Here is an 18,707-nt window from a genome sequence, read left to right as displayed (position 1 = left end):
AACATAATCTTGATCTAGAATTGGTTTGTTTTAAATGTCAACAATGCAAATTATGTTCTTAATTGGCATATGTTATACGTTTTGGTATTTTGAAGTGTTTGTTGAGTAATGATAGAAAAAAGACTGAAAAAAGGTACAAAAAGGCCAAGGTGCAGCAGCTTGCCGAATTTCCTGGCAGTTTTGGAAAATGTTATGACCATTCTATAAACATTGCGCAGTGCAGTCAAAGCTGACGGAAATTTAGGCAAAATTCAAGGAATAAAATAAATTGTTGCTCAAATCTCTCCCATTTATTATAGGGCAACGAAAATTATCAAAACAAAACCTTTATCCAGCCTATAAATACCTCTTAACCTAGTTCATAATCTTCATCTCATAGCCTTAAATCCTTCTTCCTCTCTACACATTCGTCCATCCCATATTACACAAATAATTCATCCATCTTTCATCGGAGCGGAACTCTGCACATCCAGACAAGGGAAGACTGAAGATTGAAGATTCAACCACCTTAGGTTTTATCAATTTCTTTCAAGTTCGTACTTTTATTATTTTTACTTTGTCTATGAATAGTTAAACATCCTTTGTAGATTTTTTAGTGAAGACTATTATGAACATGTTTTGATTCATTGAATTGAACTTTTGATAGCTATTGTGATTGTTTTGCTTGTTCTTGTGCTTTTATTGTTCTTTTGTCTAGCCAACATTAGAATGATATCCATTTAACTAGACTAATCGAGAGATAGCTAGTTTTACGTGGTAAAAGAAATTAGTACAACACATAGGTTTATCTGCACTTGAGAAAGGGGATCCTTTGTGATGGTTTTAGGTAATCTAAAATTGAAATAGTATTGCACATATTATTATCACTTAATTTTTCATGATAATAAAACCATTATTTTCAGCCATAATTTAACTGGCCCTTGCCCATTGAACGGGCCACACAGAAAATGTAACAACAAATCAAACACTTAATAATTAAGCCATTAAATGTCTCTATCTACCAATTCAAACACACCCTTAATAATTTACTTAACTAAACATCATTATCTAAATTCATGTGCCAAAATAAAAACCTACTGTATCAATTAGGCCGGGATGGAGGGAGTACTTAATTTTGCATAGTATTTTTAATTTTTCATAGATGTTTTTAAAAATAAATCTAAATATTTGTTACTCCCTCCGTCCCATACTAATATACACTCTTTTCTTTTTAGTCTATCCCACAAGAATATGACTTTCTAATTTTGGAAATTTTCTTCTCTCTAATGAGGTGGGACCAATTTTCACTAACAATACTTTCTACTTTTTCTCTCTAATATTTCTTATTTTACCAATTATGCATTAAAACTTATGCCCAACTCAAAGTGCATATTTTTATGGGATGGAGGGAATATAATATAGAGCGAACTGCACCAAAGGGCCCTAACTTTTCAACTTGTTTCACCGGAGACCCCTAACTTAAAAAAATCTCATCACATGTATCTAACAAAATATATAATCACAAACCTTGGTTTTTCGGACCATAACACCCTTAGGGCTTGAAAGGGAAAACTGGACCTTTTACGATGCCGCCCCTGCATCTCACCTGCTGCATGTACTGTGGCTGACGCGAATGGTTGGATGTGACAGAAACATCAAGTCGGTTGTCCTCTCTGTTCCATCAGAATGCAGACGGACGCCACCCCACCCCCTCCCTAAAAAACCTACATTGATATTTTGACAATTGAAACAGTTGGTTTTTATTTCTCTTTCCTATTCCCCTCCATAAATTTCACTTCACCATTTTCTTAATTTCACTTCATCATTTTCTTCTCGCACAACTCTCATCTCACCACATTTTTCAACTGCCATTTTCGACTCGCCATTGTTATCAATCATCAATGCCTCCAAAACGGAATCGAAGTTCCGCTGGTGCGTCCTCCTCCCGTTCGTCACGGCGCAAAAAGAAGCCGCCAACGCCACCGTCTTCACCATCACCTCCTCCATCACCCAGGATAGTCGACGTAGACCCAGAAACATGGACCCTCCGTGACCCTCGTTTGGAATTCTTTGTCCCCGAGGATGAATATAGTAAGTTCAAATTTGAAATTGCACAAATCGTTCACTTATGTTAAACACAAAGCAATTTTGACTGTGATTTAGGCATCCTACAATTGTTTGATTGTGAAATTGTTTTAGGGTTTTAATTTGGAAATTTTGTAGTTCTATTTGTGATATTTCTTAGTTTAATTTTGGATTTTTTCTAACTCAATAAAAACCCTAACAGAGGAGCGTCCGTGGATGTTTTCCGTTGCTTTTCATCATGGAGGGTCAATGTTCGAAATAAATGGACAGAAGAAGTATGTTGGGGGACATTTGAAATTCTTTGATTTTTGCAATATTAATCAATTCGAGTTGTTAGATCTGTCCAGTATGGTGTTGCGGTTGAGGTATGATAGGAAAACCGTTTGTGAGTTCTATTACGTTCATCCAAGGTATAGTGATGACTGTACGGGAGTTGACATAGGAGGTCCATTGCTGCCCATTATTGACGATCCGCATATGGCCTCGTTTCTCGAAGTCGCGGCTACTAGCACAAAGCTAGTACACATTTATGTCGTGGAGATGACTGCGGCGGCCGCCTTACTCAAGAAGCGAAAGGAAGAAGCGGAGGAGTTTCTAACATTTGTCAAAGCTTGTAAAAAATCTATGGTGGTTATTGAAGAGATTGACGAACCAGAACCAATTGTGCCGAAGCGACAGCCGAAAAGGAGGAAACATCAGCACGACGAACAGAGGAAACCATCGGCGCCATTATTGATGCTTGAGTGGTACCCTAGGGATGTTGAGTTTGAAGAGTTTTTGACCAAAAGTTTAGAAGACAAACGTCGGGAATGGAAGAGGGAAGAGGAGGCAGCACGTAAGAATTTGATGGATGCATTTGCATCATGTAGTGTAAAAGGAGCACAAGCCGAAGCTGTTGTGGTGGAGGTTGAAGAGAATGATGCAGTAGATGGATTTGTTGGACAAGGAGACGTCCATGCATGCGTGTAGGAGGTTGAGGTATTGTTTGTGATTGTGAGTTAAAATATTGTGTCTTCTTGAGATTTATGTTTTATATTGCGTCTATTGCAGGATGTCCCAAACCCAAGACCGTCAACAGTTAATTCCATGTCAAGTCCTCCTACTGAAAGTGTTTCAGAGGTTGGGCAATCGTTGACTCCTTCAATTCACCCATCTGTAACAGATACACAACCTGTGGTAGAAGAAGATGTTGCAAAAGTTAAAGATGTTGGGCCACAAAGCGTTTCAGAGGTTAGTACACAACTTTTTGAACTATGTTTGTGATTTTTATGTTTGGTATTCATATGTGATTTATCTTTTTGTCAGATGGGGCAATCGAATCACACCCACCAAGCATTACAGCATGAGGTTGAACCAATTGAACACACTTGAAAACGTGTCAGAGGTTAGCACACACATGTGCACTACAGTTGTGATTTGTGATTTATGTTGTATGTATGGTGTTAATTTGTGATTTTATGTTTAAATCAGATGGGACAATCAATTCCTAGCCAAGATGTACAACATGTTGAAGCCATTGACGAACCAGAATGCATGGCACTTGACAACACTGTGTACAAGCTGACCCTAGATTTTTCAGACGAAGCTTATTGTCAACCGCAGTCGGAAGTTCCCATTATCGACGAGATTTCGGATGAATTGCTAATGTACGTATTTGAACATGATGTGGAACATGCTGGACCAGAAGTGATTACTGAACGGGAAGTAGTTGGACCAGAAGTGCAGATTGAACCGGAAGTACAAGTTGGACCCGAAGCGCAGGTTGGATCGGAAGTTCATGATGGGCCAGAAGTAAACCTCCAGAGGAGGTATACATTCCATCGTTTGATTACGTTCTGGACGGCTGCCATCTCTATAACAAGGGACCGCCGACTGCTGATGAAGATGGGGAGGTTGACCATTTTATCTCGTTGGCACACATGTGCCGAGATGAGCAGCTGTTTACTTCATACTACGAATCCATTTTCCAGCAACAACATGTGAATCAGGAGCCAGAGACTGTAGACCAGACCGGTGAACGCGAAGACCAGGCTGGGTCGGGGGGTCAGGGGAGAAAAGGCGGAAGAAGTATTCGCCATATGTGGAAAAGATGAACATGACAGATAACCCCCTTTTCGAGGAAGAACTTGTGGACGAGCTACAAGATATGGAGGACCTTGGAGGGTTTGAAGAAGAGAGGCATAAAGTATACCCCGTTCAAGCTCCTTCCTAATGAGCTTCAGTTGTGGAAGCCTGGCCATGTTTTTAAGCATAGAGATTTCTTCTATGACGTGTTGAGGCAATACGCAATAATGTCCAGAAGGCGGGTGCACGTAAAAAGAAATAACGGCGACAAACTTCGTGCGATTTGTTGAGGGCAAGGCTGTGAGTGGTATGTTTACTTGAGGAAGCTCCCATGATTATGTGGCGATGAATATGCAATGCGATCATTCGCGCACATGCTCCCAAGTGTTGGATCAGAAGTGGATGATGGCAAAGTGGCTAGGCGAGCGTTACATGGAGAAGATCAAAGCCAACCCTCACATTCCACTGGCAGCTATACGACAATGTGTTGAAGAAGATTTTGGGCTGAAGATAGGTAGGATGAAGGCATATCGGGCCAGAGAGCACGCACTGGACGACATTTTCGGCTCTGTGGCTACCCAATATCGAAACTTGTTCTACTACAAAGCCGAATTGGAGCGGACGTACCCTGATTCCAGCGTACATATACAGTATGAGAATTCTAGGGATTCTGGCGCCGTGGGTCCGAGATTCCTCAGGTTCTACTGTTGTCTAAGGCCATTGAAAAAGGGTTGGAAGCAGTTATGTTGGCCAATTATATTATTTGATGCTTGTTTCTTGCGAGGAATGTACAAAGGACAGCTCATGATAGCAATGGGAATTGATCCCAACAATGGCTGGTGGCCGATTGCTTGGGCCGTGACTGAGGCCGAGAGTTATGTCCAGTGGAAGTGGTTCCTGGAATACTTGTCTAAGGACCTTGAATTACATGCAAATGGTCCACGATATGTGTTTATGTCTGACCAACAAAAGGTATGACCACTGTGATTTCACTATTACATAATGTACTTCGTTTGTGATTTAATTTCTTATGTGATTTTATTAATACATTATGTATGGTAAATGTGATTTTGTGCTAATGTTTGTGTTCCATTTGTTGGGCAGGGTCTTGCAAAGGTGATTGTTGAGGAATTCCCACAGAGCGAGCATCGATTCTGTGTTCAGCACATATACAACAATTTCAAGAAGCGGTTCGTCGGGAAAAATTTAAAGATGGATTGCCGCGAGTACCACCATCAAACATTATGTGGATAAGATGGATGCTTTGCAGACCGAGTATCCCCAAGCACATTATTGGCTTTCTGGAGTTGCTCCCAAAAAAAGTGGGTGAATGCATTTTTCTCTCCACATACTTGTTGTGATGTGCTCCTAAACAACATCTGTGAGACATTCAATTCGAAGGTTGCATTGGCTAGAGAGAAAACAATTGTCAGCATGTTGGAGGACATTCGAACGAGTCAGATGGAAAGGATTTAGATCAGTGGATAAGTGGATAAGTGGTACTTGCGGGTTTCATCGTGGAGGGCTACATGGAACGGAGAGTCTTCGTACCAAGTAACAGGGTCGTCTGGCCAATATGTTGTCAACATGTCCTCTTTTACATGCTCTTGTAGATTGTGGCAACTAACCGAAATCCCGTGCACTCATGCTATTGCAACAATCAACAAGAATGGCGAGGATGTGATGCGATACGTCTCCCGTTATTATTTGAAGTCAACAATGATCATGTTGTACGAGAATGTCCTTTACCCAATCAATGGGGTGGACAACTGGCCCAAAAGTTCTAACGGTTCTTTGGAACTGGCGCCCCCCAAGTCAAAGCGACGGCGCGGTAGGCCGAAGAAAGTGAGGCGTGAGGAGCCGCAGATTCGTCTTCATGCGGACGGAGGTGAGTCACTGCGACGAACCTTCATGATGAAATGTCGCCGTTGCGGTCAGGTAGGTCATAATAGGAGGACATGCAGCAATGATCCTCGGACAGATGCTCGTTCTGAGGTTGGGTCGCGTGCGCGTGATGAGAGTACTTTGCCTGAATCATCAAACAATTGCCAATGCCAACAAGTACTATAAGCATCTACAACTATATTCTCTACTCGTACGCGCACTTCTGATATATATTATACTATTAATTGTTGCAGCCTAATGATTCGGATCCGAGACCTAGCACTTGGACCAGGGCCAGGACTCATCCTCAGCAATGTGGCCGCCGCGGTGATCAAGATTGACTGTCTTACTTGCTCTAAAAACTTGGTGTTTGTTTGGGATGGTTTCAGTGTTCGTATGTTACAAAACTAGTGATTTTTGGTTTTGGTTAATATTTTGTGGCAGTGATGATATGATATGTATGTTAACGATGATGATATATTTCGTGGCAGTGATTTGTAGCAAATTACTCTAGTATTTTGGTTAATTTTTGTGGCAGTTATTTGTAGAAAAATTACACTAGTATTTTGGTGGCAATGATGATATATTTTGATGGCATGTGATAGAGTACTTACTCTATTTTGTCGGGGGTTTTTCATTTGAGGATATAGTTTGTGATTTCAGTCATAGTTTCGTAACTTCATTCGTGATTTCAGTCATTCTTGAAAAACTTCAATCGTGATTTAGATTTAAGTCAGTAGTACAATACTTCATTAGTTGAATAACTTCCTGTAACTTCATTCGTCATTTTGTTAGAAAACACAATATAGCTTATAATAGTAGAAATATTACAAAGCATAACAACAAGACTGTGATCTTTAACTTTCGGGAAGTAGTTGCTGTCTTAGCAATTTGTAGTGTTAATGCTTCACACTCTTCAGTTTTCATGGCCAGTTGTAACTTCAAGGCTTCAAAATCATCGGTTTTCATGCGCAATTTCTCTTGCAGAACACCTTCAATTAGCGATTTGGCTCTAAGCTCATATTCGAATTGGTCTCGTTCAAGTTTCACTCTCTGAAAGTAACTGTCTTGGCTTGGGGATAGACCCGCGTCAACCCATCGAAAAAACTTGCGATCATCTTCCTGCATACTACTTTGTCATTAAACTTTCTGCCAACAAAAATAATGGAAAAACGAAAAAAAAAATACATGATTTTAACCTTCCATATTGGGCAGCGATAGAAACGTCTACCCGGGTTAGCAGCCGTCCTAGATGTCATTAGCTCAGCCTCAAGATCGTGGTTACAATTCACAATTTCGGGACGATGCCAATTCCAATTGAAGCTTGACCCGAAAGATTGTGAAGAAGAAGACATTGCAACACGACCTGAATTCAATTCAACATTACAAATTCCAGATCAGCATTGCAATGTCGCCGAAATATAGCAGAAAACATAAAATCATTATTCCAGATGCCCAACTCCCAACAACCATAAAATTCAACAAAGAATTGCAAAATAAAATTCTAGAAACCCGACTACAACCCTACAAAACCTGACTTGACTTGCCAAAATAAAATTCTACCAAGAATTGCAAATTAATTTGAATGATATTCTAAAAAAGATCAACAACAAATCACTATTGCTCGCTCAAATGAAATCCCCTAGAATGTGGATACCACTGTAACCCTACCAAACACAATTGCAAATAAAACCCCTAACTCGCTGGCGCCAATCAATCTACCAGTCTAAAGGGAAGGGAAAATCGCATACTTTACAACTTACAAAAAACAAACAGAATAAGTAAGAAGGTCGAGTTAGGTATGGTGATGCTTGGGGTTCACAAGGAATAAAAGGAATGAAATTATTAGAGAGGAGAATAAGAAAGAAAATAGGAGAATGAAAAAATAGAGTCTATGCTTTTTTAACATCTACTTACATTGCAGTAAGTAGGTGTGCAGAATAGGACTGCAGAATAGGATTGCAGGTTTTGTTCGTAAAGAGACTAAATTACCCTTCAACCAATTTGGGCATTTTCGTCCGAAAAATGGCAAAAAACACAAGGTTTGTGATTATATATTTTGTTAGATACCTGTGGTGGGATTTTTTTTTGTTAAGGGTCTCCAATGAAACAAGTCGAAAAGTTAAGGCCCTTTGGTGCAGTTCACTCTATAATGTATTTGCACTTATTATTTTGATAAAGAATTTAGACAATTTTCCCTAGTTTGTGACAACTTTCTTATCTTTCCTTTTCATGTTTATCAAGTTATGATAATATTAATAATAAATTTTATGAAATGGAAGCCTGGAATACTTTAATGATAATAATTTGAATGATTTGACGATATATAATGGACTAAAAATAAGTGCTTTATGCAAATACAATTGACATGTGACGAGACTTTTTAGTTAAGGTTGTCTGCATCTTATTATGCATCTCTGTAATTTCACAAATATGTATATTAGAGCATCCACACTAGGGTGGACACTTTGGCTGGACATTTTTACGTTTTTTGTCTATAGCCATTTTTTATTTGTCCACGGCCACAAAAAAAAGTTTCCGCAGCAATAGTGGACACTTTTTTTAGCCACATTTCACTTTATTTTATTTGTTGTATATTTTAATTCAATTACAACTAAAATTATCGGACTAAAAATAATTAGATAAAAACGGCTAATAAAACAAATTAAAATTGAAAACTAAATTTTCGTCGGATTAAAATAAGGGGAAAATTACAATGAAAATTTGATCTACGGAAAATCACACATGTTCTTCACGCTACGCCGCCTCCCCTTTTGTATCTTATTAACCAAAGAGATACGACTTTGCACTATAGTTAGTTCAGCACCAATCAAGAATGCCCACGGCATTCCAAGAATTCTTGTTATACGTTCGTTCCAACCCTCAACCCTCTTCAATCAAATCGACCTGGAGTTGGTCATGTGATGTGCTCCTGCGTATATCAGCGAAACGTTGGATCAGATATTCATTACTACGTGGTACACCCATCTGTATCGGCGCGGAGGCAACGCCGTGACTTGTACTTGCACCATCTTCCGGTGCCCAACGTTCTGCAGCAAATCCTTCATCTTCTATTATCATATTGTGCAATATGATACATGCTAACATAATATTCACGACATCATCTTCGTGCCAAACTCGTGCCGGGCAGCGTATAATGGCCCATCGCGCTTGGAGCACACCAAAAGCTCGCTCAACATCTTTCCTAGCGGCCTCTAGTTTTCGTGCAAAATATTGTCTCCTCGCTCCAGCCGGTTGGCGAAGTGTCTTGACGAATACGGGCCAACGAGGGTATATTCCATCTGCCAAATAGTATCCCCAACGATACTGCGTGTCGTTTGCTACGAAACTGATCTCTGGACCCTCTCCCCGACACTCATCATTGAAGAGAGGCGACGACTGCAGAACGTTGATGTCGTTGTTCGATCCTGCAACACCGAAATACGCATGCCAGATCCGCAAACGGTAGTCAGCAACGGCTTCCAGGATCATCGAAGGATGTTTGCTTTTGAAACCAGTAGTGAACTGGCCTTTCCACGCCACCGGGCAGTTTTTCCACTCCCAATGCATGCAATCAATGCTGCCCATCATCCCTGGGAAACTGTGCACCGCACCGTGCATATCTAGCAGTCTCTGGCACGTATCAGAGGTTGGCTTTCGTAGGAACTCCGGACCAAAGACTTCCCGCATGCCCTTACAAAACTGCCGGAGCTCCTCTAGACTAGTCGTCTCACCCATCTGTAGGTATTCGTCGAACATATCAGCCGATCCGGCCAGTGCAATCACTCCGGAGGTTGAAGCAACCGTACCGGTCCGCCAATGTCGTCGCTATATGGGTGAAGAGCGGTCGCGACATTCTGAAATGCCGACGGAAAATCTCAGCCGGGTAACGGGGGTTAGCGCTAAAGTAGTCTGCCATAAGCCGCTCAGCCGCTCCGACATGGTCTCGTGGGATTGTCCGACGATGACGAATCTCACGAGGCATCGCTGCCGCCGCCAATTCTGCCTCCAATTCCGCCGCCGCCGTCTCATCCTCCTCGTTGGCTTCCCTCTGCACCTCTTGAATCAAAAAATCTCATGCTTCATTCCACATATCATCCATAAATAGCAATGGAAATCCACAAATTTTTAGAGATAGAAAAATTGGATAAAAAGTGGGTGTGAAGATGTGTGTGGAGAGAAGATGAAAATGAGAGGAATATTTATAATAAAAACAATTCAAAATTCGAAATTTAAAAAAAAAAAAAAATGGAAATCGGCGACCCGGTCCGCCTCCGGGTTGGCCGCTTCCACCACAATAGACAACCGTGGCGTAGCCGCGATCGGGGAGCACTGTCGCGGCTATCTATTGCTTTGAATTTTTAATTGTTTTTATTATAAATATTCCTCCCATTTTCATCTTCTCTCCACACACATCTTCACACCCATTTCACTTTCTATCCAATTTTTCTATCTCTAAAAAATTTTGAATTTCCATTGCTATTTATGGATGATTTGTGGATTGAAGCATGAGATTCTTTGATTCTAGAGGTGCAGAGGAAGCCGACAAGGAGGATGAGGCGGCGGCGATCCCTCGTGAGATTCGTTATCGTCGGACAATCCCGCGAGACCATGTCGGAGCGGCTGAGCGGTTTATGGCAGAATACTTTAGCGCTAACCCCCGTTACCCAGCTGAGATTTTCCGTCGGCGTTTCAGAATGTCGCAACCGCTCTTCACCCATATTGCGACGACATTGGCGGACCGGTACGATTGCTTCAACCTCCGTAGTGATTGCACTGGCCGGATCGGACTGTCTACTTTTCAGAAATGCACCTCTGCAATAAGACAGCTTGCCTATGCCGGACCGGTTGATATGTTCGACGAATACCTACAGATGGGTGAGACGACTAGTCTAGAGGTGCTCCGGCAGTTTTGTAAGGGCATGCGGGAAGTCTTTGGTCCGGAGTTCCTACGAAAGCCAACCTCTGATGAGTGCCAGAGACTGCTAGATATGCACGGTGCGGTGCATAGTTTCCTGGGGATGATGGGCAGCATTGATTGCATGCATTGGGAGTGGAAAAACTGCCCGGTGGCGTGGAAAGGCCAGTTGACTACTTGTTTCAAAAGCAAACATCCTTCGATGATCCTGGAAGTCGTTGCTGACTACCGTTTGCGGATCTGGCATGCGTATTTCGGTGTTTTAAGTTCGAACAACGACATCAACGTTCTGCAGTCGTTGCCTCTCTTCAATGATGAGTGTCGGGGAGAGGGTCAAGAGATCAGTTTCGTAGCAAATGACACGCAGTATCGTTGGGGATACTATTTGGCAGATGGAATATACCCTCGTTGGCCGTATTCGTCAAGACACTTCGCCAACCGGCTGGAGCGAGGAGACAATATTTTGCGCGAAAACTAGAGGCCGCTAGGAAAGATGTTGAACGAGCTTTTGGTGTGCTCCAAGCGCGATGGGCCATTATTCGCTGCCCGGCACGAGTTTGGCACGAAGATGATGTCGCGAATATTATGTTAGCATGTATCATATTGCACAATATGATAATAGAAGATGAAGGATTTTCCGCAGAACGTTGGGCACCAGAAGATGGTGCAAGTGCAAGTCACGGAGTTGCCTCCGCGCCGATACAGATGGGTATACCACATAGTAATGAATATCTGATCCAACGTTCGCTAATATACGCAGGAGCACAACACATGACCAACTCCAGGTCGATTTGATTGAAGAGGTCTAGGCACGTAGGGGAGGCGGCGTAGCGTGAAGAACATGTGTGATTTTCCGTATATCAAATTTACGTTGTAATTTTCCCCTTATTTTAATCCGACGAAAATTTAGTTTTCAATTTTAATTTGTTTTATTAGCCGTTTTTATCTAATTATTTTTAGTCCGATAATTTTAATTGTAATTGAATTAAAATATACAACAAATAAAATAAAGTGAAATGTGGCTAAAATAAGTGTTCACTATTGCTGCGGAAACTTTTTTTTGTGGCCGTGGACAAATAAAAAGTGGCTATGGACAAAAAACGTAAAAGTGTCCAGCTAAAGTGTCCACCCTATTGTGGATGCTTATAGGAATACATAGCAATTCGAACCGCGTATTATTTCAAACAATCTTAGCTGGTGTATTTTATTAAAGATATTTCAGATCTACTATAGTCTATAGTCTCAATAAAAGATTGAATTTCTATCATCTCCAAAATAAAGAAATCGATAATTTTGTCATTACTATATTCTGTAATAATGAAAAGCGGCCCATCTCCCTTGAATACAGGCTCATAAAATTAAAAGAAGATACTTCCAATTCCAAACGGTCTCTCAATCTCGCCGCAAAATTCTCTGAGTCTCCAAATCTACAGATACGAAGATTCGATCTCATTGTTGATTTTCATCTGTGAAATGTAATGTATATTTAATTCAGTCTAGTAGAGTGAGTGAGTGTTACCCATATACACAATCACCCCCTTTTCTAGGAAATGCACAACAATTAGCGGCCGCAGTGGAAAGATGTTGGGATTTTTGCTCAGGAAAGATGTCAGGAAGATTCTCAAGCGCAAGGATAGTGACGCCGGTGAAAAAGGTGTGTGTGCTGTGAATTTACTCTTCCTCTATGGAGTGTAATTGCGAATGCTATTATAGTATTTGGAAGTAATGCGAGTTTGATTGATTATCTGCTAATTAGTTGCCAAGATTGGATTTTTAATATTTCAATTGACGGAATGTCTGAACTTCACAGCAAAAATGCTTCTTATATTCTAATTTATTTATAAAGAGCTTTGGAATTTCAAATTAATAGCAATTTGATTGGTGTTGATGAGCAAGGAGCTGAAATCATATCATCCCCGCAGATTTTGATCTGAAAACTGGATTGAGAAATACAGAAATTAGTTAGTTTTCGAGAAATCATATTCACTTTAGCTCTGCTTTTTCTCGGGGGAACTAATTCCATATTCTACATCTGAAAATGTTACTATTATTCAAGGGCTTTGATCAGAACTTTGATTTGAGCTTGCAGTGGTTTGTTGAAATATACAAAAGAAATTCTAACTCTAATATGAAGAAAGTCGCATTATTTATTTTGGTTCAGCTTCTATATATCTTTACTATTAAAGACAAAATTCTCCTGCTGAAGCACAAAAACTTAGAAGTTGAAGAAATTAGGAAAACCCATCGGTGTAAGAATGTTTCATACTTTTTTTGTTTTTGTGATAGTTGATACTGGTAAGGCGGGCGTTTAGCTCGTTATGTTTGAGTTGGCCTTGGTGAAATTGAAAAGGTTCTGCAGTTCTCTTGTTGAAGAGGTTGAGAGCATCTACAGCCACTTGGCCTAAGCCTAATGACCGAATTCTTGAAATTGGAATCTTGATAGGCTTAAGAATTTTGAGATCTCTAGTAATTGTAATGTAAACATTTTTGGCTTTGTATAGCAGATACGTACATTTTTGGCTTTGTATAGCAGATACGTACAAACTTGAATTCTCATTTTTCATTGTACCCTGCTTGTTTCTTACCAAGTTACGTGGTTCTCATTAACGTATTATAGGTTTTTTTAATATGTTTGTCATGTATTGTTTTAGGTAGAGCACTGGAGGAATTACGAGCATCTATGTTTAGCAGATTCCGGTCAGTCAGTGGGTCCAAGCGGCAACAGCAATCTCTATGGGCACCCACTATTGCCCTGACATTCAATTTTTTGGTTTCTGTTAGTATTATCTTGATGAACAAACTGGTAAAAACACTAGCCTCTCTTGCTACTCCTCTAGCAGTATCAGTATCAGGTCTTTAATGATTTAAGCTTCAATTTGTTTATTATTTCAGGTACTCGTCAACACTGGGTTTAATTATCCTATATTCTTGACTTTTATTCACTATGTCTGTAGTTGGTTGATAATGGCAATTCTAAAAGCTCTTTCGATTCTTTCACTCTCCCCTCCTTCAAAGTCAGCAAAATATTCTACTCTGATGTCTCTTGGTATAGTTATGTCGCTATCCACTGGTCTTGCAAATGTTAGCTTGAAATATAACAGGTGAGATAACACTCTCCCAGTTACTTTTTCTTGTCCACACCATCGTTATATTTGGTTGTAAAGTTCTGCTGACGTATTTTTCCAGTGTTGGATTTTATCAGATGGCTAAGATTGCAGTGACGCCGGCTATTGTTCTGGCTGAGTTTATCTTGTTCAGGAAAAGAATTTCTAGGAAAAAGGTGACTCTCTATCAGCCAATATATTGTCTCATAATTTTATTGAGCAGATGTTATCCAGCTTCCCCTCACTAATTAAGTTGTGTTAATGTCTTCTAAAAGCAAACTTTGTTCTACATTTATCTATTTCGTCCTATTTTTGGGTACATATAAATTATTCTCATCTTAATATTAACAAAATGACTGTACTTATGATTGTACCATACCATACAATTGAAATAGATTCATTTTGTTTTGTTTTGTTCTGTTTCTAGGTGCTTGCACTTACTATAGTATCAGTTGGTGTTGCTGTAGCTACGGTAACCGATCTTCAGTTTCATTTTTTCGGTGCTTGCATAGCCTTAGCGTGGATTGTACCAAGTGCAGTAAATAAAATATTATGGTCTAATCTTCAACAACAAGATAACTGGAATGCCCTGGCGTAAGTGATGCATTCAATATCAACTAACTATTCATTACCACAAAGATTAGTGATTGATATTTTCTTTCGCGCCTGCCCTTCTGACAGGCTAATGTGGAAGACAACGCCCATTACATTGTTCTTCCTGGTGATGTTAATGCCGTCACTTGACCCTCCAGGTGTGCTGTCGTTCAATTGGAACCGCTATAACTGTGCCACCATTGGTGGTTCTGCTATTCTTGGTTTCTTGCTTCAGTGGTCCGGTGCTCTAGCTCTTGGGTAAGTATCTTACTTTATCTCCACTCTTGCTTCTTTATTTCTTTTGCAGCTTCATTGTTCAGCGCCACACTTCATTGTATAGCTTGTGCTGATAGCAAAATCGTTGTGTTTCCACTCAAAAATATATTTCCAATGAAATCCATCAAATCTCCACTTAACTTCTCTAGTGATAGAATGTGATAAAATTGCCAAAGATGCAGTAGTAGCTGTTGTTAACAGTCGAGGGCAACCATGTTTCTGAAGCTAGTCTTCGTTTTGTAATAGGGCGACTTCTGCAACCACGCATGCTGTTCTTGGGCAGTTCAAGACATGTGTGATTCTATTGGGCGGCTTTGTTCTCTTTGGTTCTAATCCTGGATCGACGAGCATCTGTGGAGCTGCAACTGCTCTCATTGGAATGTCCTTGTACACGTATCTCAACTTGAAGTCGCGACAGCAATCCACATTGCCATTGTCAAAATCTAAGCTAAGCAAAGAGAGTAATGACATCCATCATGAATTGGTGGAGAACTCCCTTAATCTGCAGCTGGTAGAGCAGAGACCATAACTCGTCCGTGGATTTGCCTCATTATAACTCTTCCTTTCGACTTCCAATTTTATGTCGCGTTCTTACTCTCGTGGCCTTGTCATTTCTTGGAGCTACACCGTTCATGAATCTGATGATTGGCAGTCTCTTGTATTTGTAAGATTGCATCAGCTGATCTCTGTATATTGCTTGCAGTTTTGAGGTCCTCTATTACCTTAACTACGTAATGGCTCCTCCCTCCTTGTTCTTGTCCTTCTTTAATATTTATTTATTGTTTATGTAATAGATAAACAGAAATAGATCTAGATGTTCCTGTCATATCATTAAACTCCCTTGTTCTCAGTCTGAATGATACTATTTTCATTTTTTCTTTAATTTATGTGCGATTTTGATTTACATGAAATATATTTAAACTAGGTATAATGGATTGTATAATGCCTATACATATACTCCCTTCGTCCACCATACACGAGACGCTACTTTTTTTTAACTCATTTTGAAAAAATTATATTGCCTCTATCCCAAGGTAATTGGGTGGTTTCTTTTTTTCGCCCGTTTCGCAAAAATAATTATAAGAGTATCCACAACAAGGAAAGGTAAATAAAAGAGGTATATTATCAATTTACATTCTCAAAAAGTGAAATGTACTCTTCTAAAAGTTAACACATTCCAAAGGAAAAAGGTATATAGAAAGATAAATTATTTTTTTTGAAATAAAATAATAGTGCAAAATACATTAAAAAACATAAAGTGTAATACATTCTCAAATGTATTCCCCATTGGAAAATGATTTTTCATGAAAAGAAGGAAAATATGGTACCTCATCTGTTCCTGAAAATTTGTCACCTATTTCCTTTTCCGTCCATCCCTAAAAAATTTGTCACCTTTCACTTTTACCATTTTTGGTAGTGGTCCATACATTCCACTAACTCATTCGCACTCACATTTTATTATAAAACAAATATATATATAATACCCCATATCCTTTATATATATATATATATATATATATATAGGGATGTATTCAAATCCTTTTCATATCTTTTGTCCTTTTTCATTCTTAATCCTAGCCCCACGATTTTGTCATCTGACGGTTAGAAAGTATACAGAGTAGGTATAGTATAGCAAAAGGTTAGTACCGGGTATCGAACACGGGGAAGATGTACACAAAGTGTCTATCTTCTACTAGAACTCAATTACTATCTGGAGAAACAAGAATTTTTGGAAACTTTTGAAAACAGTAAATATTAAAAACAGTAAACAACTAAATGCAAGCAAATCACGGAGAGAAAAGTATAGAGATAAGGGGAATTCCAGGGATGTGCTTTCACTTTTATGGTTATACAAATTCCAAACTACAATACCCTAGCACAGTTAATACTTTGAAAGGACGAGTCACCTAGCTTATGCTCATGCGATACAAACGTTGATTACTAACATTAGGGTTGTCAATCCTAACACGTAACTCCAAAAAGCTCCTAAGACCCTTGAAAAGTCCTCACTCTCAATTAACAGTGCCGTTTTAAAGGAAGCTAACTGTAGTGTCTACTAAGTGGATCTAACTCGCTAGAACTCTGTCACAGTTATGAAGCAAGTTGTATTGAATCATACATAATTGTGTCACTCAATTATGAAGCATCATGATTAACTTAGGGAAGAAACAAAGTAAAAACAAAACGGATATTAAATAGAAAACGGAATTGTATAACCAAAGTTGCTACTAACACATCCCTAGAATCCTATGAGTTTAGTTACACATGACTGAATAAACTAAAAACATAGATTGAAGGGAAAACAATTTGAACATAAAACTAAAGCAAATAAAACCCGTAGGTTGAATCCTTGTCGTTCTTGATGTTCTTGAAATCCTTCTCCAACTCCTTGCACAATTGAAGTACTCTAGCTTTTGATCTCTATGAATGTTGCAAGTAGTCACTCTCTTTCTCTATGAATGTGTTCTTGTTGTGTGAAAACTCTTTTTGATGAAGCTTGAGGTCCTATTTATAGGGGAAGATTATTCCTCATCATAGAAGGAAAAGATCTTCAAAGTTTGGTAAATCTTGGAGCAAATCTAGGGCTGGTCGGATTCGCCGCTTTCTCCGGCGGGCCGCTGCGCACCTGGCCGGCGGTCGCCGCGTTGGAGTCCGTGAGACTCGACCCTTCGGTGGCGGACCGCCACATGTCCTCCGGCGGTCGCCGGGCGAGACTCTTCTCCTAGCGTAAATTTCCGAGGCGGGCCGCCACATAGCTCTGACCGCCGGGCGCCGGCGGTCGCCGTACAACTTCGCGGCGGTCGCCGGTCGCCGTCTGACTCCAGATTTCCAGCACTATGCGTTTTTACTCCCCTTTTCGGCTCAAATATGCACATTTCTCACAAAACACGTCAAAATACCAAAATGTATAGAATATGCAAATAATGGACATGTAGAGTGATTTTGATAACAAAAACGGACCAAATAATGGCCTTCAATTTACTTTCAATCCTTTGATTTTATTTTCTTTTCACAACCTTTCACACATTTTTTTTTTTTTTTTTTTTTTTTTTTTTTTACACATCCTTTCTTTTTTTTTTCTAAGATCAAGCACATATTTGGAATTTTTCTCAATTTCACAACTTGTACTTTCTTAATATTAAGCACACTACTTTTTATACTTTCCTCCTTATCTCTCCAATTCCTTTACAAAAGAAGATAACAAAAACTATACTAACCCAAGGAATTGTCCCCCCATTTATTTTGGCTTCCAAAGAAAAGGCTTAAAGGCTCAAAATTGGCTCCAAAGGAAAAATTTGAGAGGGTCGAAAATTTTGGATATAAAAGTAGCTAAGAAAAGACGGCCTAACATCCTCCTAAATCAACTTAAACACTATGTAAACTTAGGCAGACTAGGAGCAAGTTCTAGAAACATATACATGCATACAGATAAATCACACAAGAAAGAATTTAAGGCTCAAATCTCACAAGGTAAAAGCACGATTCAAGGCGAACAAGCAATTCACTAATTATGCACCTTTTCACCCAACCATCATATCAAAACGTTAAGCCACACTTAAACATAGATGGAATATAATATCATTGGCAACTCGGTCTAATGTGTCCCTAAGCATGCGTGTTTCTAAGTTCTTCATGTTATGTTCATGACATGGATTCAAGAAAACATTTTTAGAACACAAAAATCTCCTACGGGTTTTTGGAAAATTAAAGCAAAAACAAACTAACAACAAAAAGAAAACCCTAAACTCACGGTCCACCACTTCATCCCCCCAAACTTATTTACAACAAAGTGTAAAATAAGT

General features: G+C 39.6%; 3 protein-coding genes across 4 annotated transcripts; 2 read left to right on the top strand and 1 right to left on the bottom strand.

Moving 5' to 3' along the window:
- Nucleotides 1–8,895: 8,895 nt before the first annotated feature.
- On the bottom strand, nt 8,896–9,750 carry LOC125189586. Its single transcript, XM_048086849.1, has 2 exons — nt 9,528–9,750; nt 8,896–9,440 (listed from the first exon to the last, which is right to left on the bottom strand). The coding sequence occupies exons 1-2, from the start codon at nt 9,748–9,750 to the stop codon at nt 8,896–8,898; spliced, it is 768 nt and encodes a 255-aa protein (XP_047942806.1).
- A 770-nt stretch (nt 9,751–10,520) lies between these two features.
- Nucleotides 10,521–11,408, top strand: LOC125189585. Its single transcript, XM_048086848.1, has one exon. It carries the CDS (start codon nt 10,521–10,523, stop codon nt 11,406–11,408), a length of 888 nt encoding a protein of 295 aa, XP_047942805.1.
- An 869-nt stretch (nt 11,409–12,277) lies between these two features.
- LOC125186579 (nucleotide-sugar uncharacterized transporter 1-like) lies at nt 12,278–15,808 on the top strand. Of its 2 annotated transcripts, XM_048082963.1 has the most exons (8): nt 12,283–12,405; nt 12,478–12,584; nt 13,582–13,733; nt 13,823–14,031; nt 14,117–14,210; nt 14,462–14,628; nt 14,716–14,886; nt 15,151–15,808. In XM_048082963.1, coding segments are annotated over exons 1-8 (1,185 nt in total). In that variant the 5' UTR covers nt 12,283–12,403; the 3' UTR covers nt 15,434–15,808. The 2 variants fall into 2 exon arrangements, with proteins under 2 accessions (XP_047938921.1, XP_047938920.1); XM_048082964.1 differs by having other exon boundaries at nt 12,278–12,584.
- Nucleotides 15,809–18,707: the final 2,899 nt, after the last annotated feature.

Source organism: Salvia hispanica, chromosome 5, assembly GCF_023119035.1.
Source record: "Salvia hispanica cultivar TCC Black 2014 chromosome 5, UniMelb_Shisp_WGS_1.0, whole genome shotgun sequence".
Classification (NCBI taxonomy): Eukaryota; Viridiplantae; Streptophyta; class Magnoliopsida; order Lamiales; family Lamiaceae; genus Salvia; species Salvia hispanica.
This window is presented reverse-complemented; position numbering and strand designations above follow the sequence as displayed.

Bases quoted from the DNA above. Each gene is read 5' to 3' on its own strand.
- LOC125189586 (XM_048086849.1), bottom strand. From the start codon at position 9,750: ATGGGTGAGACGACTAGTCTAGAGGAGCTCCGGCAGTTTTGTAAGGGC. The intron at 9,441-9,527 runs GTTTCAAAAGCA...TCGGTGTTGCAG, and splicing joins GAAAGGCCAGTTCACTACTG to GATCGAACAACGACATCAAC.
- LOC125189585 (XM_048086848.1), top strand. From the start codon at position 10,521: ATGAGATTCTTTGATTCTAGAGGTGCAGAGGAAGCCGACAAGGAGGAT.
- LOC125186579 (XM_048082963.1), top strand. The intron at 13,734-13,822 runs GTAAAAACACTA...TTATTATTTCAG, and splicing joins TTATCTTGATGAACAAACTG to GTACTCGTCAACACTGGGTT. The intron at 14,629-14,715 runs GTAAGTGATGCA...CCCTTCTGACAG, and splicing joins GATAACTGGAATGCCCTGGC to GCTAATGTGGAAGACAACGC.